We start from the raw sequence: 25,946 nt of genomic DNA on the forward strand, positions 1-25,946 counted from the left end.
TTGTGCTCATTGGGGTGAGCTGGAACCAACTTTTACCCATTTCAAACCAATTCACATGATGCAAAGTAGGTAAAAAGTTGAACATTTTTGGACGTGTGATGCCAGGCCACAGCTTGCGACATCTTTCTGGACACTTTAGCTGGTTGCGCTCGGCTGCGTGCTAACAGCAGCCTCAAATGTGCACCTGCGTTGTCTCCAGGCTTGCGGCCAACAAAAGGTGCTTCTTTCATTTTGATGGATGGATGGATGGATGGATGGATGGATGGATGGATGGATGGATGGATGGATGGATGGATGGATGGATGGATGGATGGATGGATGGATGGATGGATGGATGGATGGATGGATGGATGGATGGATGGATGGATGGATGGATGGATGGATGGATGGATGGATGGATGGATGGATGAAAGAGATGGATAGATTCTTGACTGTTGGAAACCATTGGCCCTTATATTAGTTGTGATGGAAAGGATTATTTTGCATCCGGAGAACTTCACATGGTGTTTATTCATTCCTTTCCCACCATTTATCTTCATACGTTTGTTGGACATTGTTTGAAGAATAGATAGAAACACGCCACTTTGAAAGAATGAACCTCAACATAGCTCATAAGTGCTTTTGTGTCACTTAACGTATTAAAAGTCTAAATGGAGCTCTGCCAAGTTAGATAAGCTCTCTGTTGTTGGTTTTAGATGTCAGGGTGGCTCTGCACTCTGTCAGACACACACACACACACACGCTCTTGTACATGCTTGTATTATCTGCAAATGCATTTAGGTGGCAAATTAGCTGTTCGCTCAATGAAAACGTCCAACACAATGAAGTCTTTTCTGGCGTTATGCACAGTCTGCAAGCTAAGGAAGCGCACAAAGTGATTTATGCCCCTATTATCTGTGCTCATTAATTAAATACATCAATTAATTGTTGTGGCCTTCAATGATAACAACGGAAAACTATCAAAAAAGTTCAGAAACTCAACTTTATGTAACAAAAACAAGAGCTGTGACAAAGCGCTATACATAAAGTCGACCAGAAAACACAATAAATAATAAAATAAAAAATAAACAGCCATTATTCACATTTCATTTTAATTTACATAGATCTGATAAGTTGTTTATCCAGCAGGAGGGTGAATCAGCATGCTTACCACATCTGGATCCCCCAAAAAGTTGCAATAATTGGCTTTGTAGCATCTCCGTACTTAGTGCTCACCGTAATTGGAGCATGCTAAAAAGGTGCGTGAAGCCCAGATGTTTGGACAATGTCAAGTAGAGTGGTGCCAGAAGAGGCCTTCTTCTTTAATGAACCCACGGCTAGGGAAATTCGCACCGATCCAAGCTAACTGGAGCAGGCAGATGTGCGCTCGCCTCATTAGCTCTTCTTCTCGCTCTTTGTCATGGAGACAAAGATGTGTTTGATCAAGATGATGATGATGATGATGAAGATGAGCTTCTCCACAGGGGCGCAGATGGGATTTTAGAACATCGAGGGACGGGGACCATGTTTTAGAAATGTATAAATATAAAAACAGTGATTCTACTTGGAAACCTTAATCCTCTATTAAAACCTTAATCCTTGTTTGGAACCCTATTTGGAAACCCTAAATTTAGTTTGACCCTACACTGAGTCCTGACCTTTAACTCCTGACCCCTGATCTTCGACCCCTAACTCTAAAAATTGTTTCAAGCAACAGTGCCAGCGAGAGGAGTCACAAATACAACTGGTTCATGAAGCAAAGTTGAAGCTTCATTTTCCTCTGTTCCCTTCTAGAACGACACGTGGAGCGAGCTCTACTCCTTCGCCCTCTTCAAGGCCATGAGTCACATGTTGTGCATCGGCTACGGACGTCAAGCCCCCGAGAGCATGTCGGACATTTGGCTCACCATGCTCAGTATGATCGTGGGCGCCACCTGCTACGCCATGTTTATCGGACACGCCACCGCACTCATCCAGTCTCTGGACTCGTCCAGGCGGCAGTATCAGGAGAAGGTGAGAACGTCCTCTTTTGATACTTTTATTTGTATTTGTTTTACAATGACCTTACTATTTTCCATCCAGTACTTCTTATTCTCTGTTTTTGTTGACTTTCTGTGATAGCGTTACAGTGCCACTTCAGGACAGGTGTATGAACTGCAGTGGTTCAGAATCGCAATAATAATAACAATATCGATTGTTTCCAGACGTTTCTGATACCACTAAAAATGACATTCTTGTAAATTTTGTGTGTTCAGATCTAACCAGATATTTTAAAATAACTTAAACTAACTTAAAAATGTGTTGGGTTCTGACTGACGTCTTTGTGTCAACTTTGCTGACCTGTCTGCGGAAGACATTATGTAAAGTCCGAAAAGCTAATTTAATCTCCACAAAGACTTGGCTAAGACTGTCCCGTTTAATACGAGTTCAATGGCTTCCTCCAGTAGTAATTCCAGTACTCTTTGATAGGAGCAGTGTGTGTTCCATTAATTCTACGCTTGTGTCCGCCAATCACGGGGCCTCGGCCTGTCTGGTCGCCTGTAGTGCTGATCAAAGCCAATCTTAAGCCGGTCGGTGCCTTTTTTGGCTCCTCCTTGGCTTGCTTTGCAGGCTTCTTCCCATCCCGGAAGAGACGTTGCCTAATTGCCGGCACGTTAATGCTGACACACGCATCCTGTACACATCAGGGCGCTTTGTAGTCTGGCTGACTCCTCGGGCTATCATTGAGCAGAGATTGATCTTCTCCCTGTGTGGTGGAAATATTTTTGAAACGCCATGATTGTCTTTTTTTCTTTAATTTTTTTACGTTTATTATTTCCAAGAAGAAGAGAATTTGCATAATGCAAGCAGACGGAATGCAGTAAACAAGGTGTGACAATGGCACAGAGGGTTTTCTAGGTGCACAAATTAGGCTGCAGTTAAAAAAAAAAAAAGTCTAATGTGTGTGCTAATTGATTGGCTAACTTTTTGCAAAGTGAAACAGTATGACGAAGTAAATGTTGATTTATTTATTTTTTTTCAGTCCAACTGAGGTTCCATATTTAGAGTTGTGGCCTTGGTGTCCTGTGGTTTTTGTGTGCGTGTATGTGTGTGTGTGTTGGCAGTGTCTTTTGTCTCGTTTGCTAATGACCTTGGCCTGCAACTTGTTGCTATTTCCAAACTCCCACAGTGTCGCTTTTATCCCAGGAGGAAATGTCTGCTGGCCCGCTTGTTTGTTTTTGTCAGCTACTTTACATCTAAAAAAAAAATGTCAACAGGTATAATTGGACCGAAGTAGATGCAAATTCTATCGTATCCTGTGACGACATCTCCGATAGCGAGGCGGCGTTGTTGACCTGTATTTTCTGAATGTTGTCAAGCGTGGATCTGTGTTCAACGTAGCTGCAACGTCCTGCAAATGAATCTGACATATATTGCTTCACCCTGCCAGAGAAATCGATTTACAGTTGGGCTGCGGGCAAAGTTCTTAAAGGAGTCTTATTAAAGCCAGTATGGGGGGTCATAATTGGCTGCTGGCTGCTGTAGTATCTGTCTTCTCTTTTATACCGCCACTATATATGTATAGTTGGCCAATAGAGACACACTCCACTGAGCAATACAATATCCACTGAATTGAAACAAAAGTCAGCAAAAACTGTTTGGACTATGAAACACAGAGGGAGGTCAGCAGGTCACCTTGTCCATGATGTCATGTTGTCTTCTCATGGAGGTGACCTAGGCCTTCGTCTCGTGTTTCTTCACATCTTCATTCTCAGTCCCCCCGCACCCCCCCATGAGACCATCAGTGATGAGCACACAGTCAGGAGTCCTTGACACAAAAAGGGAGCGCTTGGTTGATGACACGATCAATCATTTAAGGTCGTACAGTACCGGGCCCACCAGGTGCAGAGACGCTTTGTGATTAAGCTGAAAAGTTGGAAAACCAGCCCACCGACTAGGAGAAGGTCAATGGAAGGCCACCTTAACTTCCAAAATGTTATCTGTTTTAATTTATTTTTATAAAGGAATGAAATGCAACCCCCCAGCCACACAAATGACGCATCAATTCCTTAATCATGACTTTTCCGCTACATCAATTTTGGGAGCTCGTTTGACTTTTGAGTGACACGGCCGCTAATCTCAAACTAATACTGCGGAAATCACAAAGTCAATAAAACTTCCAACGGCGACAACTTCTTAAAAGAGGCGGAGGCGGCCAGAGCGAGCCAGCTGTCATTTGGCTTTAATTGAGAGTGTCACACACGCTGACTCCCCGAGCTGCAAACTCTTAATAGTTGCCGTCTGGTTTATCCCACCGTGGCGCTCAAATTGACCGGCAGCTTTGATTTATTTTTTTTTAATAGACTTTAAAGTCTGAATTCTGAGATGATCTTCCTTTCTGTGCTGTTCAGTATAAACAAGTGGAGCAGTACATGTCATTCCACAAGCTACCGGCAGACTTTCGGCAGAAGATCCACGACTACTACGAGCACAGATACCAGGGCAAGATGTTTGATGAGGAGAGCATTCTCGAGGAGCTTAATGAGCCTCTGAGAGAGGTAGTGAACCACACACACACACACACACACACATGCACACACACACACACACGCATTATAACGTGCAGTCAGTATGATATGCAGCTTGAATATTGATACATCTAAAGTCACCTTTATGTCACTTTTTAATTAAGTCTCTTTTGAATAGTCTTACAATTTTCCATAGGAAAAATAAATTGTAATTTCACTTGAAAAGGAGGAGTTGTGATGTTACAGAAAAAAATTCTAAAAAGCTTTAACAAAGCCAAAAAATCAAGCACAAAATCATAATTTTGATGAAAGCCAAAAGTCATAATCTAAAAATTCAGCTGAAAAAAAAATCATAATTTAATCCGAGGTGGTAAAAAAAAAATTTTAATGTCACACTAAAAATAGAAATTATTGTATGCAAAGTAAATAAAGACATAATTTTACACGTCACAATTTTTAACGAACCTCGGTGTCGGTCAGGAAATCGTCAACTTCAACTGCCGCAAGCTGGTGGCGTCCATGCCGCTGTTTGCCAACGCCGATCCTAACTTTGTGACGGCCATGCTGACCAAGCTACGTTTCGAGGTCTTCCAGCCGGCTGACTACGTGGTGCGTGAGGGCACCATCGGCAAGAAGATGTACTTCATCCAGCATGGTGTGGTCACTGTGCTCACCAAAGGCAGCGTGGGCATGAAGCTGGTCGATGGATCCTATTTTGGAGGTAAGCGCCCCGGTGGGAAAAGTAATTTTTGCAATTCTTTCAGATCCACCTCAAGGTCAGCGTATGCCCATCTAACAAGTTGGATTTTTACCCCCAATTTTTTCGTGAACTATTCGCTTGTGAGCTGCTCCATACGTAATGCCATGTAGTACAAGCCAGGGTTCCACAGTGTAGTGGTGAATGCTCTGGACTTTCACCCCAGCGACCTGAGTTCAAATCACAGTGGGACCTAACATATTATGTCTTTGGTGGCTTGCAGTTGATGGTATTATTATACCGATTGTGTTTGAGTAAAAGAGTGAAAGGAAAAAAACCTTTGTTAAGCAGTTGTTTTCAGCTTAGCTACCTAAATGTTGTAAAGAGAACGGCATGTACCGGAATCGAATTCCTTGTTTGGCGTGCTCAAACTTGGTAAATAAAAATTGATTTGATTTGAAAGTGAAAAACATATTGGAAGTTATTAGGTACACTTGAAAATGGCGGTGTACCTAATGGAGTGTCCGTGTGATTCCCTCGTTAAGCGCACCTGCGTGAAAAGTTTTAGCTCCTTTTGAACGTGAAAGTGGCTAAAACTTTTCACGCAGGTGCGCTTAACGAGGGTCACTTGGAAAACATGTTGGAACGCGGCCCCAAAGACTAGAGCTTGACACCTGTGACCTTTGACCATATTTCCCTAATAAAGTGGCCTCTTATTAGGTACACTTGAAAATGGCGGTGTACCTAATGGAGTGTCCATGTGATGCCCTCGTTAAGCGCACCTGCGTGAAAAGTTTTAGCGCTTTTTGAACGTGAAAGTGGCTAAAACTTTTCACGCAGGTGCGCTTAACGAGGGTCACTTGGAAAACATGTTGGAACGCGGCCGAGAGGACTAGAGCTTGACACCTGTGACCTTTGACCATGATATTTCCCTAATAAAGTGGCCTGTTATTAGGTACACTTGAAAATGGCGGTGTACCTAATGGAGTGTCCGTGTGATTCCCTCGTTAAGTGCACCTGCGTGAAAAGTTTTAGCTCCTTTTGAACGTGAAAGTGGCTAAAACTTTTCACGCAGGTGCGCTTAACGAGGGTCACTTGGAAAACATATTGGAACGCGGCCCTGAGGACTAGAGCTTGATACCTGTGACCTTTGACCATGATATTTCCCTGATAAAGTGGCCTGTTATTAGGTTCACTTGATAATGGCGGTGTACCTAATGGAGTGTCCGTGTGATTACCTCGTTAAGTGCACCTGCGTGAAAAGTTTTAGCTCCTTTTGAACGTGAAAGTGGCTAAAACTTTTCACGCAGGTGTGCTTAACGAGGGTCACTTAGAAAATATGTTGGAACGCGGCCGAGAGGACTAGAGCTTGACACCTGTGACCTTTGACCATGATATTTCCCTAATAAAGTGGCCTGTTATTAGGTACACTTGAAAATGGCGGTGTACCTAATGGAGTGTCCGTGTGATTCCCTCGTTAAGTGCACCTGCGTGAAAAGTTTTAGCACTTTTTGAACATGAAAGTGGCTAAAACTTTTCACGCAGGTGCGCTTAACGAGGGTCACTTGTAAAACATATTGGAACGCGGCCCCTCGAGGACTGGAGGTCAACACCCCTGGTTTAAGTGAAAAGTGCCACACCCGCCCTCACCCCCACTTTCTGATTGGCTGTTTGATCTGTGACGTCACTTGGACACTCCATTAGGTACACCGCCATTTTCAAGTGTACCTAATAACAGGCCAGTTCATTAGGGAAATATCATGGTCAAAGCTTAACTGAAAGTGAAAAGTGCCACACCCGCCCTCACCCCCACTTTTTGATTGGCTGTTTGATCTGTGACGTCACACGGACACTCTATTAGGTACGCCGCCATTTTCAGATGTACCTCATAACAGGCCACTTCATTAGGGAAAAAATCATGGCCAGAGCTGAACTGAAAGTGAAAAGTGCCACACCCCCACCTCCTGATTGGCTGGTTGATGTGACGTCACACGGACACTCCATGAGGTACACCACTATTTTCAGGTGTACCTAATAACTTTATGCATTTTTTGTACGTGTCAAGAATGTGTATTTGACTACTTGCTCTTTATTTTGGGGGACACCAACACATATTACACAACGTAAAACACATATACATAGTCATATAAAGCAGTTAGCCAAATGTCAGATTTTTATTCATGCCCAAAAAAAATAAACACAAGGAATAAAACACCAGACAAGTTTGAACAGGTTTTAATGTTTATTAAAATAATAATAATAAAAGTACATTTAAAACCAACAATCTAATGTGAAATTGCAGTAGATACATTGGATAACAATATTTAGGCGAATATATGCATACACGTTATTTAAAAAACTATTATAAGAGTTATAAAATCAAGATTACCCAAAGAGAAGCATAATCTCCCCGTTGTTGCATAACGGCGCATCCCTTCAAGCAATGGTTAGCCGTTGGCCGTGCATAGAAGAAGTGGTGTTTCAGTGAGTGGTTCTTTCTTTCCTTGGCAAATCGTAAATCGACATTCTGGCTTACATAGTTCACGCCAGGAGGGAGACGCAACTCGTTCACTGACTGCTCCGTTGATGCACGGGAAGGAAGGCAGTTGACCCATTGACTCGCTCGCAAACGGAAAAGTCAGGATTCGTTTCCTCACTGACCCGTTCTCGCGATTACCTGGAAATGTTAATTAACAACTCGTTCGTGAACGGCAAGTTACGTCATTTTCTTCTTCGTCTCGTTTTACAGTGAGGTGGCACCAGCTTCAATGTGCATTACTGACACCTACTGGTTGAACTGAAAAAAGAATTCGTTCACTCGTTCACTGAACAGATTAGGTCATTTGAACGAATCGTTCACTCATGACCCAACACTAGCACACAGGACAGATAGAGCAGGCGATAAGAAGTGCAGTGGGACACCATGGAAAAATATTGAACAGATATAATAATGTATTATTATAATACTGATAATATTGAACTTATTTTTTTGTTTTCTCTAATGTTAATAACATGGGGGCAAAATTAATAATAATTGAGAAGCACTGTTTTCAGTGAACTGAGTCTTTAGAATCAGTTCTCTCAAAAGATTCGTCCAAGCGAATTGTTCAACAACACCAACACATATTACACAACGTAAAATACATATACATATTTAAAGCAGTTAACCACATGTCAGATTTTTGTTTTCATGCCCAAAAAAGTAAAAACAAGGAATAAAACACCAGACAAGTTTTAACATAAATGTTTATTAAAAAAACATATTAATAATAGAAGTAAATTTCAAACCAGCAATCTAATGCCAAATTTCAGTAGATATATTGGATAACAATGTAGTAGATGATCTCGTGAATGGTTTTTGAAACAACTTTCCCTAAAACAGCCCAGTCAGCATGTCGCTTGATGCAGGTGCAACCCCATTAGAACAACATAATAGTGATGATGCGATCATTTGTCATGTCTTGCCCACTTTTCATGAGTACGCTCTCAACGGTATTTTGACACGCGGTTGTCAAGACGACATGAAAAATAAGACTGAATGTAATGGAGCTTAGTTGGCCCATCTCCGATTATAGCCTGTTTTCACGCCATTCACAGTCATCGGGTCGAAGTAACCCCATTCAAACAACAGCAAAAAAAAAAAAAGAAAAAAAATTCAAGTAATTGACACGCCACCCCAAAATTTTATTATATATATTCATAATTGCCTGTATTACTATTTTGACTTTGACTTAAACCGGTCACAATATAAGGTAGTCAAAATGATCACTGCCTTTAAATGTATAGTTCAGTTGTGTTTAACTTTTAGCTTCAATACATTTGCAATTTAGCTTTAAGAACTTCTTTTGTAAACATTCATTTTTAGTGAAAAAAAATGTGTCGTATATTCCAAATGAAAAATGTACTTTTTAGGAATAAAAACTGCCTGTTTCCTAGATACGCTTAAGCCTACTGTACCTTTAATGTTGGTATTTTACTAACAAAACACCGGAATGACATTTGTTTTCTTCTCTTCTCCAGAGATCTGTCTGCTGACCCGTGGCCGACGGACAGCCAGCGTGCGTTCGGACACCTACTGTCGTCTGTACTCTCTTTCGGTGGACAACTTCAACGAGGTCTTGGAAGAGTATCCAATGATGAGGCGCGCCTTTGAGACGGTCGCTATCGACAGGTTGGACAGAATAGGTGAGATTCAGATCGTCTGGCATTTTCTTCAATTTTTATATTCAATAGCTCGCTCGCAGTTTTCAAATGATTTTAGGGGAACGTGACTTTAAAAAAAATGCATTCCTAATGATTTTGTTTCTGTGCTAAGTGTATTCATAAAAGCCTGGGAGTCATTCACGAGAAGAAACGAAGCATAAGGAATTGTGGCGGTAACTGACAGCGGTGATGAATAACGAGTGAGATGTGTGATGAAGGAGCGAGAAAATTTATTCACAGGGGTTTTTCCCTTTTCTTTCTGTTACTGTGCACGTGTCACGGCACTCAAACACCTGCTTACCATACCTTGCACCTTTTCATTTAAATTACAGACTATTTGCCTGCTGATTTTTGGAATATATGTACGGTGGACTATCACGATTGTGTAAAATTGAGGCCCATTAAAATGCAATGGCTCTCCATTGCATTTTAATGGGCCTCAATTTTTTTTTCTCTATCTTTAAAGGCTGCCGAATTCTTCCCCAAAACATTTTTAAAATATTTTTTTTCATATTCACACATAACTCATATTAATTGAAAATGCATGCATATCAATTTCCTCATAAAAAAATACACAAATTGATCTTTTACACACAGCCAGAGCAAGCCTGAGCCTCACACAAACCCTAACCCTAACCCTAAGCACAGCAAGAGCAAGCCTAACCCTAAGCACAGCCAGAGCAAGCCTGAGCCTCACACAAACCCTAACCCTAACCCTAAGCACAGCAAGAGCAAGCCTAACCCTAAGCACAGCCAGAGCAAGCCTGAGCCTCACACAAACCCTAACCCTAACCCTAAGCACAGCAAGAGCAAGCCTAACCCTAAGCACAGCCAGAGCAAGCCTGAGCCTCACACAAACCCTAACCCTAACCCTAAGCACAGCAAGAGCAAGCCTAACCCTAAGCACAGCCAGAGCAAGCCTGAGCCTCACACAAACCCTAACCCTAACCCTAAGCACAGCAAGAGCAAGCCTAACCCTAAGCACAGCCAGAGCAAGCCTGAGCCTCACACAAACCCTAACCCTAACCCTAAGCACAGCAAGAGCAAGCCTAACCCTAAGCACAGCCAGAGCAAGCCTGAGCCTCACACAAACCCTAACCCTAACCCTAAGCACAGCAAGAGCAAGCCTAACCCTAAGCACAGCCAGAGCAAGCCTGAGCCTCACACAAACCCTAACCCTAACCCTAAGCACAGCAAGAGCAAGCCTAACCCTAAGCACAGCCAGAGCAAGCCTGAGCCTCACACAAACCCTAACCCTAAGCACAGCAAGAGCAAGCCTAACCCTAAGCACAGCCAGAGCAAGCCTGAGCCTCACACAAACCCTAACCCTAAGCACAGCAAGAGCAAGCCTAACCCTAAGCACAGCCAGAGCAAGCCTGAGCCTCACACAAACCCTAACCCTAAGCACAGCAAGAGCAAGCCTAACCCTAAGCACAGCCAGAGCAAGCCTGAGCCTCACACAAACCCTAACCCTAAGCACAGCAAGAGCAAGCCTAACCCTAAGCACAGCCAGAGCAAGCCTGAGCCTCACACAAACCCTAACCCTAAGCACAGCAAGAGCAAGCCTAACCCTAAGCACAGCCAGAGCAAGCCTGAGCCTCACACAAACCCTAACCCTAAGCACAGCAAGAGCAAGCCTAACCCTAAGCACAGCCAGAGCAAGCCTGAGCCTCACACAAACCCTAACCCTAACCCTAAGCACAGCAAGAGCAAGCCTAACCCTAAGCACAGCCAGAGCAAGCCTGAGCCTCACACAAACCCTAACCCTAACCCTAAGCACAGCAAGAGCAAGCCTAACCCTAAGCACAGCCAGAGCAAGCCTGAGCCTCACACAAACCCTAACCCTAACCCTAAGCACAGCAAGAGCAAGCCTAACCCTAAGCACAGCCAGAGCAAGCCTGAGCCTCACACAAACCCTAACCCTAAGCACAGCAAGAGCAAGCCTAACCCTAAGCACAGCCAGAGCAAGCCTGAGCCTCACACAAACCCTAACCCTAACCCTAAGCACAGCAAGAGCAAGCCTAACCCTAAGCACAGCCAGAGCAAGCCTGAGCCTCACACAAACCCTAACCCTAAGCACAGCAAGAGCAAGCCTAACCCTAAGCACAGCCAGAGCAAGCCTGAGCCTCACACAAACCCTAACCCTAAGCACAGCAAGAGCAAGCCTAACCCTAAGCACAGCCAGAGCAAGCCTGAGCCTCACACAAACCCTAACCCTAAGCACAGCAAGAGCAAGCCTAACCCTAAGCACAGCCAGAGCAAGCCTGAGCCTCACACAAACCCTAACCCTAAGCACAGCAAGAGCAAGCCTAACCCTAAGCACAGCCAGAGCAAGCCTGAGCCTCACACAAACCCTAACCCTAAGCACAGCAAGAGCAAGCCTAACCCTAAGCACAGCCAGAGCAAGCCTGAGCCTCACACAAACCCTAACCCTAAGCACAGCAAGAGCAAGCCTAACCCTAAGCACAGCCAGAGCAAGCCTGAGCCTCACACAAACCCTAACCCTAAGCACAGCAAGAGCAAGCCTAACCCTAAGCACAGCCAGAGCAAGCCTGAGCCTCACACAAACCCTAACCCTAAGCACAGCAAGAGCAAGCCTAACCCTAAGCACAGCCAGAGCAAGCCTGAGCCTCACACAAACCCTAACCCTAAGCACAGCAAGAGCAAGCCTAACCCTAAGCACAGCCAGAGCAAGCCTGAGCCTCACACAAACCCTAACCCTAAGCACAGCAAGAGCAAGCCTAACCCTAAGCACAGCCAGAGCAAGCCTGAGCCTCACACAAACCCTAACCCTAACCCTAAGCACAGCAAGAGCAAGCCTAACCCTAAGCACAGCCAGAGCAAGCCTGAGCCTCACACAAACCCTAACCCTAACCCTAAGCACAGCAAGAGCAAGCCTAACCCTAAGCACAGCCAGAGCAAGCCTGAGCCTCACACAAACCCTAACCCTAACCCTAAGCACAGCAAGAGCAAGCCTAACCCTAAGCACAGCCAGAGCAAGCCTGAGCCTCACACAAACCCTAACCCTAACCCTAAGCACAGCAAGAGCAAGCCTAACCCTAAGCACAGCCAGAGCAAGCCTGAGCCTCACACAAACCCTAACCCTAACCCTAAGCACAGCAAGAGCAAGCCTAACCCTAAGCACAGCCAGAGCAAGCCTGAGCCTCACACAAACCCTAACCCTAACCCTAAGCACAGCAAGAGCAAGCCTAACCCTAAGCACAGCCAGAGCAAGCCTGAGCCTCACACAAACCCTAACCCTAACCCTAAGCACAGCAAGAGCAAGCCTAACCCTAAGCACAGCCAGAGCAAGCCTGAGCCTCACACAAACCCTAACCCTAACCCTAAGCACAGCAAGAGCAAGCCTAACCCTAAGCACAGCCAGAGCAAGCCTGAGCCTCACACAAACCCTAACCCTAAGCACAGCAAGAGCAAGCCTAACCCTAAGCACAGCCAGAGCAAGCCTGAGCCTCACACAAACCCTAACCCTAACCCTAAGCACAGCAAGAGCAAGCCTAACCCTAAGCACAGCCAGAGCAAGCCTGAGCCTCACACAAACCCTAACCCTAACCCTAAGCACAGCAAGAGCAAGCCTAACCCTAAGCACAGCCAGAGCAAGCCTGAGCCTCACACAAACCCTAACCCTAACCCTAAGCACAGCAAGAGCAAGCCTAACCCTAAGCACAGCCAGAGCAAGCCTGAGCCTCACACAAACCCTAACCCTAAGCACAGCAAGAGCAAGCCTAACCCTAAGCACAGCCAGAGCAAGCCTGAGCCTCACACAAACCCTAACCCTAAGCACAGCAAGAGCAAGCCTAACCCTAAGCACAGCCAGAGCAAGCCTGAGCCTCACACAAACCCTAACCCTAAGCACAGCAAGAGCAAGCCTAACCCTAAGCACAGCCAGAGCAAGCCTGAGCCTCACACAAACCCTAACCCTAAGCACAGCAAGAGCAAGCCTAACCCTAAGCACAGCCAGAGCAAGCCTGAGCCTCACACAAACCCTAACCCTAAGCACAGCAAGAGCAAGCCTAACCCTAAGCACAGCCAGAGCAAGCCTGAGCCTCACACAAACCCTAACCCTAAGCACAGCAAGAGCAAGCCTAACCCTAAGCACAGCCAGAGCAAGCCTGAGCCTCACACAAACCCTAACCCTAAGCACAGCAAGAGCAAGCCTAACCCTAAGCACAGCCAGAGCAAGCCTGAGCCTCACACAAACCCTAACCCTAAGCACAGCAAGAGCAAGCCTAACCCTAAGCACAGCCAGAGCAAGCCTGAGCCTCACACAAACCCTAACCCTAAGCACAGCAAGAGCAAGCCTAACCCTAAGCACAGCCAGAGCAAGCCTGAGCCTCACACAAACCCTAACCCTAACCCTAAGCACAGCAAGAGCAAGCCTAACCCTAAGCACAGCCAGAGCAAGCCTGAGCCTCACACAAACCCTAACCCTAAGCACAGCAAGAGCAAGCCTAACCCTAAGCACAGCCAGAGCAAGCCTGAGCCTCACACAAACCCTAACCCTAAGCACAGCAAGAGCAAGCCTAACCCTAAGCACAGCCAGAGCAAGCCTGAGCCTCACACAAACCCTAACCCTAAGCACAGCAAGAGCAAGCCTAACCCTAAGCACAGCCAGAGCAAGCCTGAGCCTCACACAAACCCTAACCCTAAGCACAGCAAGAGCAAGCCTAACCCTAAGCACAGCCAGAGCAAGCCTGAGCCTCACACAAACCCTAACCCTAAGCACAGCAAGAGCAAGCCTAACCCTAAGCACAGCCAGAGCAAGCCTGAGCCTCACACAAACCCTAACCCTAAGCACAGCAAGAGCAAGCCTAACCCTAAGCACAGCCAGAGCAAGCCTGAGCCTCACACAAACCCTAACCCTAAGCACAGCAAGAGCAAGCCTAACCCTAAGCACAGCCAGAGCAAGCCTGAGCCTCACACAAACCCTAACCCTAAGCACAGCAAGAGCAAGCCTAACCCTAAGCACAGCCAGAGCAAGCCTGAGCCTCACACAAACCCTAACCCTAAGCACAGCAAGAGCAAGCCTAACCCTAAGCACAGCCAGAGCAAGCCTGAGCCTCACACAAACCCTAACCCTAAGCACAGCAAGAGCAAGCCTAACCCTAAGCACAGCCAGAGCAAGCCTGAGCCTCACACAAACCCTAACCCTAACCCTAAGCACAGCAAGAGCAAGCCTAACCCTAAGCACAGCCAGAGCAAGCCTGAGCCTCACACAAACCCTAACCCTAACCCTAAGCACAGCAAGAGCAAGCCTAACCCTAAGCACAGCCAGAGCAAGCCTGAGCCTCACACAAACCCTAACCCTAACCCTAAGCACAGCAAGAGCAAGCCTAACCCTAAGCACAGCCAGAGCAAGCCTGAGCCTCACACAAACCCTAACCCTAACCCTAAGCACAGCAAGAGCAAGCCTAACCCTAAGCACAGCCAGAGCAAGCCTGAGCCTCACACAAACCCTAACCCTAACCCTAAGCACAGCAAGAGCAAGCCTAACCCTAAGCACAGCCAGAGCAAGCCTGAGCCTCACACAAACCCTAACCCTAACCCTAAGCACAGCAAGAGCAAGCCTAACCCTAAGCACAGCCAGAGCAAGCCTGAGCCTCACACAAACCCTAACCCTAACCCTAAGCACAGCAAGAGCAAGCCTAACCCTAAGCACAGCCAGAGCAAGCCTGAGCCTCACACAAACCCTAACCCTAACCCTAAGCACAGCAAGAGCAAGCCTAACCCTAAGCACAGCCAGAGCAAGCCTGAGCCTCACACAAACCCTAACCCTAACCCTAAGCACAGCAAGAGCAAGCCTAACCCTAAGCACAGCCAGAGCAAGCCTGAGCCTCACACAAACCCTAACCCTAACCCTAAGCACAGCAAGAGCAAGCCTAACCCTAAGCACAGCCAGAGCAAGCCTGAGCCTCACACAAACCCTAACCCTAACCCTAAGCACAGCAAGAGCAAGCCTAACCCTAAGCACAGCCAGAGCAAGCCTGAGCCTCACACAAACCCTAACCCTAACCCTAAGCACAGCAAGAGCAAGCCTAACCCTAAGCACAGCCAGAGCAAGCCTGAGCCTCACACAAACCCTAACCCTAACCCTAAGCACAGCAAGAGCAAGCCTAACCCTAAGCACAGCCAGAGCAAGCCTGAGCCTCACACAAACCCTAACCCTAACCCTAAGCACAGCAAGAGCAAGCCTAACCCTAAGCACAGCCAGAGCAAGCCTGAGCCTCACACAAACCCTAACCCTAACCCTAAGCACAGCAAGAGCAAGCCTAACCCTAAGCACAGCCAGAGCAAGCCTGAGCCTCACACAAACCCTAACCCTAACCCTAAGCACAGCAAGAGCAAGCCTAACCCTAAGCACAGCCAGAGCAAGCCTGAGCCTCACACAAACCCTAACCCTAACCCTAAGCACAGCAAGAGCAAGCCTAACCCTAAGCACAGCCAGAGCAAGCCTGAGCCTCACACAAACCCTAACCCTAACCCTAAGCACAGCAAGAGCAAGCCTAACCCTAAGCACAGCCAGAGCAAGCCTGAGCCTCACACAAACCCTAACCCTAACCCTAAGCACAGCAAGAGCAAGCCTAACCCTAAGCACAGCCAGAGCAAGCCTGAGCCTCACACAAACCCTAACCCTAACCCTAAGCACAGCAAGAGCAAGCCTAACCCTAAGCACAGCCAGAGCAAGCCTGAGCCTCACACAAACCCTAACCCTAACCCTAAGCACAGCAAGAGCAAGCCTAACCCTAAGCACAGCCAGAGCAAGCCTGAGCCTCACACAAACCCTAACCCTAACCCTAAGCACAGCAAGAGCAAGCCTAACCCTAAGCACAGCCAGAGCAAGCCTGAGCCTCACACAAACCCTAACCCTAACCCTAAGCACAGCAAGAGCAAGCCTAACCCTAAGCACAGCCAGAGCAAGCCTGAGCCTCACACAAACCCTAACCCTAACCCTAAGCACAGCAAGAGCAAGCCTAACCCTAAGCACAGCCAGAGCAAGCCTGAGCCTCACACAAACCCTAACCCTAACCCTAAGCACAGCAAGAGCAAGCCTAACCCTAAGCACAGCCAGAGCAAGCCTGAGCCTCACACAAACCCTAACCCTAACCCTAAGCACAGCAAGAGCAAGCCTAACCCTAAGCACAGCCAGAGCAAGCCTGAGCCTCACACAAACCCTAACCCTAACCCTAAGCACAGCAAGAGCAAGCCTAACCCTAAGCACAGCCAGAGCAAGCCTGAGCCTCACACAAACCCTAACCCTAACCCTAAGCACAGCAAGAGCAAGCCTAACCCTAAGCACAGCCAGAGCAAGCCTGAGCCTCACACAAACCCTAACCCTAAGCACAGCAAGAGCAAGCCTAACCCTAAGCACAGCCAGAGCAAGCCTGAGCCTCACACAAACCCTAACCCTAAGCACAGCAAGAGCAAGCCTAACCCTAAGCACAGCCAGAGCAAGCCTGAGCCTCACACAAACCCTAACCCTAAGCACAGCAAGAGCAAGCCTAACCCTAAGCACAGCCAGAGCAAGCCTGAGCCTCACACAAACCCTAACCCTAAGCACAGCAAGAGCAAGCCTAACCCTAAGCACAGCCAGAGCAAGCCTGAGCCTCACACAAACCCTAACCCTAAGCACAGCAAGAGCAAGCCTAACCCTAAGCACAGCCAGAGCAAGCCTGAGCCTCACACAAACCCTAACCCTAACCCTAAGCACAGCAAGAGCAAGCCTAACCCTAAGCACAGCCAGAGCAAGCCTGAGCCTCACACAAACCCTAACCCTAACCCTAAGCACAGCAAGAGCAAGCCTAACCCTAAGCACAGCCAGAGCAAGCCTGAGCCTCACACAAACCCTAACCCTAACCCTAAGCACAGCAAGAGCAAGCCTAACCCTAAGCACAGCCAGAGCAAGCCTGAGCCTCACACAAACCCTAACCCTAACCCTAAGCACAGCAAGAGCAAGCCTAACCCTAAGCACAGCCAGAGCAAGCCTGAGCCTCACACAAACCCTAACCCTAACCCTAAGCACAGCAAGAGCAAGCCTAACCCTAAGCACAGCCAGAGCAAGCCTGAGCCTCACACAAACCCTAACCCTAACCCTAAGCACAGCAAGAGCAAGCCTAACCCTAAGCACAGCCAGAGCAAGCCTGAGCCTCACACAAACCCTAACCCTAACCCTAAGCACAGCAAGAGCAAGCCTAACCCTAAGCACAGCCAGAGCAAGCCTGAGCCTCACACAAACCCTAACCCTAAGCACAGCAAGAGCAAGCCTAACCCTAAGCACAGCCAGAGCAAGCCTGAGCCTCACACAAACCCTAACCCTAAGCACAGCAAGAGCAAGCCTAACCCTAAGCACAGCCAGAGCAAGCCTGAGCCTCACACAAACCCTAACCCTAAGCACAGCAAGAGCAAGCCTAACCCTAAGCACAGCCAGAGCAAGCCTGAGCCTCACACAAACCCTAACCCTAAGCACAGCAAGAGCAAGCCTAACCCTAAGCACAGCCAGAGCAAGCCTGAGCCTCACACAAACCCTAACCCTAAGCACAGCAAGAGCAAGCCTAACCCTAAGCACAGCCAGAGCAAGCCTGAGCCTCACACAAACCCTAACCCTAAGCACAGCAAGAGCAAGCCTAACCCTAAGCACAGCCAGAGCAAGCCTGAGCCTCACACAAACCCTAACCCTAAGCACAGCAAGAGCAAGCCTAACCCTAAGCACAGCCAGAGCAAGCCTGAGCCTCACACAAACCCTAACCCTAACCCTAAGCACAGCAAGAGCAAGCCTAACCCTAAGCACAGCCAGAGCAAGCCTGAGCCTCACACAAACCCTAACCCTAACCCTAAGCACAGCAAGAGCAAGCCTAACCCTAAGCACAGCCAGAGCAAGCCTGAGCCTCACACAAACCCTAACCCTAACCCTAAGCACAGCAAGAGCAAGCCTAACCCTAAGCACAGCCAGAGCAAGCCTGAGCCTCACACAAACCCTAACCCTAACCCTAAGCACAGCAAGAGCAAGCCTAACCCTAAGCACAGCCAGAGCAAGCCTGAGCCTCACACAAACCCTAACCCTAACCCTAAGCACAGCAAGAGCAAGCCTAACCCTAAGCACAGCCAGAGCAAGCCTGAGCCTCACACAAACCCTAACCCTAACCCTAAGCACAGCAAGAGCAAGCCTAACCCTAAGCACAGCCAGAGCAAGCCTGAGCCTCACACAAACCCTAACCCTAACCCTAAGCACAGCAAGAGCAAGCCTAACCCTAAGCACAGCCAGAGCAAGCCTGAGCCTCACACAAACCCTAACCCTAAGCACAGCAAGAGCAAGCCTAACCCTAAGCACAGCCAGAGCAAGCCTGAGCCTCACACAAACCCTAACCCTAAGCACAGCAAGAGCAAGCCTAACCCTAAGCACAGCCAGAGCAAGCCTGAGCCTCACACAAACCCTAACCCTAAGCACAGCAAGAGCAAGCCTAACCCTAAGCACAGCCAGAGCAAGCCTGAGCCTCACACAAACCCTAACCCTAACCCTAAGCACAGCAAGAGCAAGCCTAACCCTAAGCACAGCCAGAGCAAGCCTGAGCCTCACACAAACCCTGGTAACTTACCATAAGTGTTCACATGACTCATTGTTCTTCATTAAAGAGTTATCCTCTGGTTCATCCCAGTCAGATGTTTACAACACTGAATCTTATTTTTCTTCTTCTGTACTAGATCACATCTTTTCTTTTTGGTATATAGTGTTAGTATAGTTGTAATGTTGACAATCTGGTGTTTTTTTTTATGCTCCCGGTACATTTCAATTCAATTCAGTTTTTTTTTTCTTTGAAGAGTAGTTTTGTTAATCGATTACTTCATTTAAGTAGCATATTAGTAATTTTGAGGATTTTGAGAATTTTTTGGCAGATTGATGCCAGGCACCGGGGAGGCCATGATTACTGCCTTAGAAGCAAAACTGCAAAGATTTGTCACACTAGCTAGCATGCTGAAGCTTGTCGCTAAAAAATGATCATCCTGTTTACCGCTGCATTCTCTCGTCTCCCATTTACATAGGTGCAAAAATCCCACTTTCTCACCTCTCACCTGTTGCCATAGCAACCACATTCCACACATTACCAGTCGCTGGTCAGCGTGCATATTTGGACTGTGTGTTTTAAAGCCCTAATCAACCAAAAACACTCTGTTCATGTGCACTCAGTGGACGATAATCAGCCCCGGTGCCTTCTGTTGTTGTTAGAACATCAAACAGCAGCTGCAATGAGAATACATAATTTGAATAGATTCGAAAATAATGACCCAATCAATGCATCTCGGCGAGTCCAATATTCCGATACAGGCATCTGTTTTCATAGCATCCAACACGCTTCAAAGATTTTGCTATCAAGCATCTGTGAGCACGAATGCTTATTGAGGATCCATACAGCTGTCAAAATGGAACACGTACACTCAAACGTGCTCTTTGGATTCACGGCCTCAGAGGCTCACTATGATATTTAAGGCATCAATGATACCTAAACAACATACTATAAGTGATATTAGTCTTAATAATATCCATTGACCTTTGACCCACCACATTGATGGCATACACTGGGGTATCAATGTCTTTCTCAAAGACACCAGAATTGGTCTTAGCTACTTAGTCACGGCTAATTTGTCAAGATCAACCCTAAGGTACGTCGAACCATACTTTGCTCTAATTGTCATGCTCATCCAAACCCTAAAGGACTGTTTTGGAAAAGAGCTCAAGACTGATCATTGGTGAAACCGCTTTATGAGCCTTGTCATGAGATTATCATCAACCTCTTTGGCATTTATCTGCTCTCCTGGGTAATGTTGTGCTGCCAACCCCATCTGTTTTACTGAGTTATGTAAAAGAAAAAAAAAACATTGAAACAGATGATACAAAGGTTGACAAACGCACTCTGTTGTTCTCCAAGGAACACGATTTTTTCCGCCTTTTGCACTTCAGGGAAGACAATCGGTTCGTTTATTCGCTTCGCGTCTGCCACAGATTTAAATGAGACTTCATCATCTGGAATGGAAATTTACTAGAACAGATGTGTGATTGGAAAGTGTATCACGTCTTTGTAAAAATATCTGGTAGTGGGCCCTGTATGGATGTATGGACGTTTGAGAACCTTCGCTTTGACCCACGGAGCCATTCACAACACTAATGCGTTTAACCTTTTTGTTTTAGGCAAGAAGAACTCCGTCCTGATGCACAAAGTTCAGCACGATCTCAACTCAGGCGTGTTCAACAACCGTGAGAACGAGATGATCCAGGAGATCGTCAAATACGATCGTGAGATGGTTCAACGGGTGGACGTGCCGCGACCGCAGCCCTCGTCTGTAACGTCGCCTCAGCACACTGGGGGTTATACTCCAGCAGGTTCCTCTCAACAGCCCCAAAGTTCCGCTATCGCCACATTGCAGCAAGCTGTAGCCATGAGCCTTTGTCCGCCCATGCAAGGGAACTCGCCAGGGGGCGGGACATTGCAGTCTCCGAGGATGGTAAGGAGATTCCAGGTGTTGCAGAATGTATCCAATCCCGGCTCGCCGTTGCAGTCGCAGCTTCTTGCTTCTGGTGCTTTCGCTCCACTCATCTCCAGCCCGACTGTCCAGAGCCCTCGATCATTCCTTTACGGCTCAGGCGCCCTTGCTGGTCCCACCACCGGCTCTCAACTGTCTTTGGTCCAGCAACACACGCCAACCCCTGTGCACCGACCCAGTGTACATAAAAGCACGCATTCCTTGCCAATGGGGAGTCTCAGCCAGGACACCAGGGCGCTGTCGGCCTCTCAGCCCTCGTTGCCACACGAGGTGATACACCCGGTAGCCCCGAGTCCCTCCCTATCCACGCGAGTCTCCTCGACTTCCATCGGACCAGCTCAGACCCCATCGGGCCATTCGGGTGTCTGCAATGCTATAACGCACAGGATTGTGCTACCCCACCAGCTGTCAGTGGGGGCCTTCGGGACAGGTGTAGGGTATACCATGGGAACACCCGTCGGGGACTTGGTACGACCCAAGAAGGACTCCATCACGAGCCTTCCCGAGACGGAGCAGATTAAAGTCCGATCTCGGTTATCCTCGAACTTGTGATTATAATTAAAGCCTTCTGGGGTTCATGAGGGGCTTAACTTGAGGAAACTGATGTACTCCAGTGGGACAGTGTCACAGTTGTCAAATCCAGGTCCTGAATCAAAAAATCTTGCCACAGTTTTGGACCTGGATTTGACACCTCTGGACAGCGTGAATGTATGCAAGGAGTGACTGGCAGAAGTAGACTGATACAAAACTCTTCTGCATTGTTTCTGCTCACTGACATAACAGAAAATGCACAGATTAATAGCCTAGCTTAGTAGCAACCTCCCAAATTCACCTCCTTTGTATGCGCTAGTTCACAATATATGCCTAACCTTTTATGGAGGACTAGAAAAAGAACTCACTATGCTAGCATACCATAGGATCAAACCTTCGCGTTCTTTATACAGGTCAGTCTTCTTCGCTCAAATGTATTTGGATCAACAGCCAAGTGCTTCAGGCTTTAAGCAACAGCTCAACCGTGCCAATAAAAGTTCATTGGATGTCACCGATTTGTGTCCAAAAGCATTTAGGTTGCAGACCAACCCTCTCACTGGGACGTTCCATTCAGCTCATCTGCCTAATGGCTGCCGCACCGTTACTGCCTAATCACAGTGGAAAATTGAATCCCTCGGGTCTGTTTGGGTCTGTTATTAATTCCCCTTCCACTGGATTGCATTATGCTGTGCCAATAATGGTTTCTTCCCCCAATGATAATCATTCTTTCATTTTGTTCACTTTGTGTAGCTCAAGACTTTCTATGGCAAGTGTTTTATTTTAAGCAGGATTTTTCAGGTCAGCTGTGTTTTTGTTTATGCTCAAATTATGCCCCAGTGGAACTTATTTTTGGCTGCTTAAAAGTACACGGGTCAACAAATTTTTACTAAACTTTGTAGTAATCACAGATGCATGTCAGGTTTTCTAGATAACTTCTTGTTTGCGCTCATTCTGAATATGCATTTGTTTTCTCAAGTACATCAGGTTTTCCTTATATTACTATTATTAGTCTACTAATAAAAGTAGCATACTGTCGATATAAAAAAATAGAAATACAAATTACAGGCAGAACATTTGACTGATTTGTAATATTTTGCCAATTTTTGGGGTTGAGGGGGTAATATTTAAACGTCTTTGTCTTGTGTTTGAATGGCCGATTTTAAAAGAGCTAATATCAGCCGATCAATCAGTTGGACCCTAATTATGTCCTGAATTTTTTATTTTTTTTTGGTCATCTTGTTTTTTCCTTTCATGTTAGTGATGTTGACTTTCTTGTTAATATATCTTCTTCACTTTTCCACCACAGCAATATCACAACTACAGTTTATAACTCATGGCAGCGACACATCGTGATGCAAAATGTTTTACATACAAGAAGATTTCATATTGTAGTTAATTGTACATAAGGTTATTTACTTAGACCTTATTTGATTGCATTCCCATCTGAAACTGTGCATACCTACATAGTGCCTAGCATTGTATGTAGTCTCGACATAATATATTCTTTGTGTGTGTGGCTGTATAATATCAATGCATTGTTCCTTATACTCCATATATCAATGCAATAGAATAAGAATACAGCATAGTATAGAGTCAATGTGATTTCCAATGCGTCCTGTTCTTGAACTCGATTTAGCATGTTGGAAAAGCACAAAAATATCACTTTGCAAAACTTTTTAATGCAATAAAGGAATGTGATGGTGAATAGTTTTTTTTTCTTTTCCTCACACACCTAAATAAATAATTGAGAAGCAAATTTCCAAAAATATTTTTTTTTATATACTAAGCACCGACACACAATGACTTTCAAACTGTCAATCCGTCATAAACAAGCAATTATTATCAGTTTTATAAAATGATTTCACATATAAATAGGAGGTAACTTACATGATCATCAATCAGCTCAGTATTGACGCCTCACATGGTTCTTAAAAGTACTGTCCACACGCCACGAGTGCTATTTTTAAATGCTCCCTCAACTAGTACTGCAAGGAAAAATTGAATTTTTAAAAAAGATGTTGAGATGTGAAGGCTGTGGAAAGCTTTTGTGGTGACTTTTGAAATATGACAAGTTGATAGAACAAGCGCGTGCTCTTTGACTTGAAACAACGCTTTGTGTTTCGGGATGGTTGTCACATCCACTCACTGAAGAGGAGGATGGAGAGCCACACTGAAAAGAAAAAAATGATACTCAAAGATTTTTTACAAGACTAATTTAAGTCAGATAAAAATAGTCTTGATTTTCTTTTAGAATGTCAGAATGGAAAACAAGATTAAACATGGAAAAAAATTGTTTACTAGTATTGTAAAACAATTGCTTCTCCTAATTCCTGATTTCACCTTATTCATTTTCTTTTCTTTAAATAGAAAAAACTTTTTTTTTTTTTTACTTTTTCTGTTTTCATTCTCAGAAGCAATCATAAATTTTTTTTTCCCAACAAAAAATCCTAAAGGATTTTTTTTTTGTTGACTTTTTCTTGTTTTCATTCTCAGAAGAAATCTTTTTTCAGTTTTTTTTCCCAACAACAAAAAATCCTTAAAGGATTATTTTCAACAAAATCTAAGTATTTATCTATTCATCTATTCTTGGAAATTTATTTTATTCAAAATACTATTTTTTTTTTTAAATCATGTAAATAAGCAACTTTCTTTTCTTTCCAGTGTGGTAAAAACATTCCGTGTGGATTTCTTTGTGGTTGAGTTTATTTTTAGAATGGCCGAGTGGACGGCATCAAACGCTCTCAAGTGCTGTTGATGGATTGATGGATGCTGATGAAATGGGTCGATGATGATGATAACGACAAGTCACAATTGGCGGGGGGTCCGCGCCTACCTGCCCGCCCAGCAACTACGCACACAAACACATCGCCAATCACTGGCACTTGAAAAGCACGAGTGCGGCTCTCACCTTCTGATGCGAGCGTTTTGTTATGAAACCGCTGCTTTTCCTTGATTCAAGTCTTTCTGGGCATCCCCGCCCCCTTACGCACAAGAGGCCTTAGAGAGGCCTCATTACCAGGATGCCAAACGTCTAAGGACTGAAGGTCTTGAAAAAGCTGGCAGGGCGTGTTCTAAATCAATGCCAAGACATAACCTCAGCTAAAGAAATACGTGGATTCTTTCACCTGGCTCAGGTCGAAGTCCCCTAGAGAAGGAAAACAGACATGATTAAAATTTTAATGTAAAAACAAACAGGGGAAATTTAAAATCAAATTTATAATAGGAAATCCATTAAAAACACATTAAGGGTTGGGTTCATCAACAAGTGGAATTTTTTTGCTGCAACGTCTTATCTACGTATTAATTAGAACGCAATAAGAAGACATTATGTTTGGGCGTTTTAAAGATCCAAGGCCACTTTTTGAACCGGATGACATTTGGTCTTGTTGACCTCCCTGTCTCAGATCAGGAACAATAAGTTCAGTAACCATCCCAATGAAGATTAAAAGGATCCAATGAGTTGCGATATTAAGTCCACCGGCCTGGGCCACGTAAGCTGATTATGTCGCGGCGGAACACAATTATTAGCAATCACTGTACAGCAGCCAGCTGTCGGTGCTCTGCAGACGGCAGTTAGCGAGCAGATAGGATGCGAACGGAAGGGGCCGCTTGTGTAAGAGAACCTCCATGCACCTGACTGACAGGGACGTGTCTGTGTGCTGTCGCCATGGCAACCATCACTCAGGGGGGCGTCAAAGACATGCGCGCAGAGGGGGGTGGGCACGATAAATCCATTCATTGATTTTTCAAAGAAGTTTGTCGCTCATGTGGAAATTGGTTCGATTTAATGTTTGGAGCTTTGTCTTGCGTAAAGGCTACATCTCCAAGTCCCTGGAAGGATGAAAGGATTTCTGTAAACAGCGGGCCATTCATTCCGAGAATGAAAAATCGAAAAGCAAAATTAACAGGAATTTCCACAAAAATAAATCATGTGACGTACTCTCGTGCCGCTTCTTTTTTTATATTTCTTCAAAAATATAACAATCAGTGATGAATTGAAAGAAGCAAAAGCCATTACGAGCTCAGGTCGCTCCTGACTGAAGCAGAAAATTGATGCTCAACGAGCTCCAGTGAAGCGCTTCGTTCCAGCGCTTGAGGCCATACGGATGCTCTTCCAACCAATTAGGACAAACACAACACAGTGTACTCAATGTCTGGGGGCAGCGGCCACCCTAAGCGCTGGGCCAGAGGTTTAGGAACAAGCCACATGCTGACTGACCTGTCTGCGGTACCTCTGCTAGAAGCAGCATGAGCCTGCGGTCCTCCAGGTACATTTTGTTTTTCCTGTCAGACCTGCCAATGAAGGGGGCACAATAAAAAAAGTTAGGGCGTGGGGGAAAACTGCACAAAGCAAGTACAAACTCATTCAAAACTGCCCACAAAGCAAAATAGGAGGGGATGCAAACGTTTCTGGATGAAGGTTGTGACGCCTTTTAAAAAGCTCCTCATTCATGGAACAATGCGCTTTGTGAACTTTG

The 25,946-nt window shown here is 45.8% G+C and overlaps 2 protein-coding genes across 6 annotated transcripts in view; one reads left to right on the forward strand and one right to left on the reverse strand.

Annotated features, from left to right (window-relative positions):
* The window catches only part of hcn2b (hyperpolarization activated cyclic nucleotide-gated potassium channel 2b), a 29,070-nt gene extending 5,897 nt beyond the window's left edge, over positions 1-23,173 (forward strand). Inside the window, exons 4-8 of the mRNA XM_088394453.1 lie at positions 1,774-1,992; positions 4,371-4,517; positions 4,968-5,208; positions 9,205-9,369; positions 20,585-23,173. Of these exons, the coding sequence (XP_088250579.1) occupies positions 1,774-1,992; positions 4,371-4,517; positions 4,968-5,208; positions 9,205-9,369; positions 20,585-21,489 (1,677 nt within the window). The 3' untranslated portion in view covers positions 21,490-23,173. The remainder of the gene's footprint in view (positions 1-1,773; positions 1,993-4,370; positions 4,518-4,967; positions 5,209-9,204; positions 9,370-20,584) is intronic.
* The window catches only part of polrmt (polymerase (RNA) mitochondrial (DNA directed)), a 46,550-nt gene continuing 43,731 nt past the window's right edge, over positions 23,128-25,946 (reverse strand). For 4 of the 5 annotated variants that reach the window (XM_088394448.1, XM_088394449.1, XM_088394452.1 and 1 more), the window contains 2 exons: positions 25,688-25,761; positions 23,128-24,613 (listed from right to left, as the gene is read on the reverse strand). In XM_088394448.1, the coding sequence (XP_088250574.1) occupies positions 24,564-24,613; positions 25,688-25,761 (124 nt within the window). In that variant the 3' untranslated portion in view covers positions 23,128-24,563. The remainder of the gene's footprint in view (positions 24,614-25,687; positions 25,762-25,946) is intronic. The other variant, XR_015862180.1, reaches the window with a different exon arrangement.

Source organism: Syngnathus floridae, chromosome 13, assembly GCF_059516105.1.
Source record: "Syngnathus floridae isolate MCC-2025c chromosome 13, RoL_Sflo_1.0, whole genome shotgun sequence".
NCBI lineage: Eukaryota > Metazoa > Chordata > Actinopteri > Syngnathiformes > Syngnathidae > Syngnathus > Syngnathus floridae.